Source organism: Trichechus manatus, unplaced genomic scaffold (genome assembly GCF_000243295.1).
Source record: "Trichechus manatus latirostris isolate Lorelei unplaced genomic scaffold, TriManLat1.0 scaffold00022, whole genome shotgun sequence".
Classification (NCBI taxonomy): domain Eukaryota; kingdom Metazoa; phylum Chordata; class Mammalia; order Sirenia; family Trichechidae; genus Trichechus; species Trichechus manatus.
Window position 1 is genome coordinate 12,689,908 of NW_004443958.1, and position 1,757 is coordinate 12,691,664.

Consider the following 1,757-nt stretch of genomic DNA (forward strand, 5'->3'; position numbering starts at 1 on the left):
GCAGGAGGGGACAGGAAAGCTGGTAATGGGGAACCTAAGGTCGAGAAGGGGAGAGTGTTGACATGTTATGGGGGTGGCAACCAGTGTCACAAAGCAGTATGTATATTAATCATTTAATGAGAAGCTAGTTTGCTCTGTAAACCTTCATTTAAAGCACAATAAAAAATTCTTCACAGGATAGGACAAATTGGCACAAGCACCATCTATTGGGTAAGAGAACTACTGGAACCAAGGGAAAATGTAACAAATCCAGACAAGGGCTTCTACTGAAACTGTACTTTGTATCTCTCTACCCCTGATCTCACTTGGATGATCTTTTACACTGTAGAATGTGAAAAAAAGCTAGTGAGGTTTTTAAACGAATAATGCTAAATTAGGAAAGCATTCTACTCTCTATTAAAACATGGTCAAAGCCCAGGCTTCCACCTTGATAATTAAACTCTAATGCAAAAAAAAAAAAAAAAAAAGCTACCGTTTTATAAATTAATATGTATTAGTTGTAATTACATATATTCTATAATTATAAATGTATATTATGACATTACAGGAAAAATTATAATTTTACCACCTTAACACTTGTTACGGTTGTCTGTTTTTCTCCGATAAAATTAAATGTTTTGTTTAGAAGTCACTAAGTCTCAGATCATTAAGAGGTCAATGGTGAATTGGATCTTAGAGTCAGACAGCTCAGTCAGGAGGTACACCTTGAGCCAAATTGTAGTGCTTTCTGCTTATGCAGTTTTGTTTCAATGGGACTAATTTTCAGATAAGATTCAGTCAAGGTTTATTCTTCTAAATTAACATCTCATAATTTTGAGAATATCAGCCCCATTGCCTTTCTGCTTGAACTACAAGGTGCCTGGGTATAATCTTCCTAGGGCCAGTTTTCTTTCCCTTATTTACTATGTAGACATTTCTCTACAGTATGCTGGCAGTGAATATTGCTGTGAAATGCTGAGACATCTTTTTTTTTCCCTTGTCGAAGTCTTGCTTTTTATGCTTGATGCCTGTAGATTCTTTTTCCCTGTATGATTTTGAAAGAGGCCTTACAACTGGTTTGACTTAACATTAGATTCGCATGTGATCTTCGTGAGGGTAGGACCATTCTCTTGTTCTCACTCTATCCCCAGTACCTGGCATATATTAGGTGCCCGATTAATATTTGTTGATTGAATCAACTCTTGAATTTTTGGCTTAACAAATTTTAGTCATAGTTTTTTCCCTTGTATTTCCACATTCTTTTTATCTCCTGGCTCATTGCAGTAATTTTTGTAAATAAACAGAGTAGTCTTTTTTCTTCTTTTCCCTCAAGGGATGCTTCAGGAGGTCATAATTTTAATCATCTCTCTTTATAGGTGTTCTTCTTTTGGGAGATGCATATAATATGAGACATCCTCTTACTGGTGGAGGAATGACTGTTGTTTTTAATGATATAAAACTATGGAGTAAACTGTTAAAGGGTATCCCTGATCTTTGTGATGATGCAGCTGTTCTCCAGGTAAGGTATTAAATTACACTTTGACGAAAACGTTTCCAACTATTTCTTTCTGGGGCTGAAAGGAATGGAGTTTTGATGGAGAGATCTGTACTTGGGAGCTTGATGCTTAGTAATGGTTCTTATGCAGTCCAGTTCAGGGTTAAAGAACCTGATTTGCAACCTCGGAATCTTACAGAGTTGCTGAATTTCTGTATTAGAATATTGTGTGTAACACTGGATTTCTGGGGTCACTTTGCTCATTATAATTGTAAATTTAGCT

General features: G+C 36.0%; 1 protein-coding gene across 1 annotated transcript in view; it reads left to right on the forward strand.

Annotated features, from left to right (window-relative positions):
- SQLE (squalene epoxidase) overlaps window positions 1-1,757 on the forward strand; it is a 30,315-nt gene that overhangs the window by 16,420 nt on the left and 12,138 nt on the right. Inside the window, exon 8 of the mRNA XM_023728159.1 lies at window positions 1,356-1,498. Coding sequence (XP_023583927.1) covers window positions 1,356-1,498 — 143 coding nt within the window. The remainder of the gene's footprint in view (window positions 1-1,355; window positions 1,499-1,757) is intronic.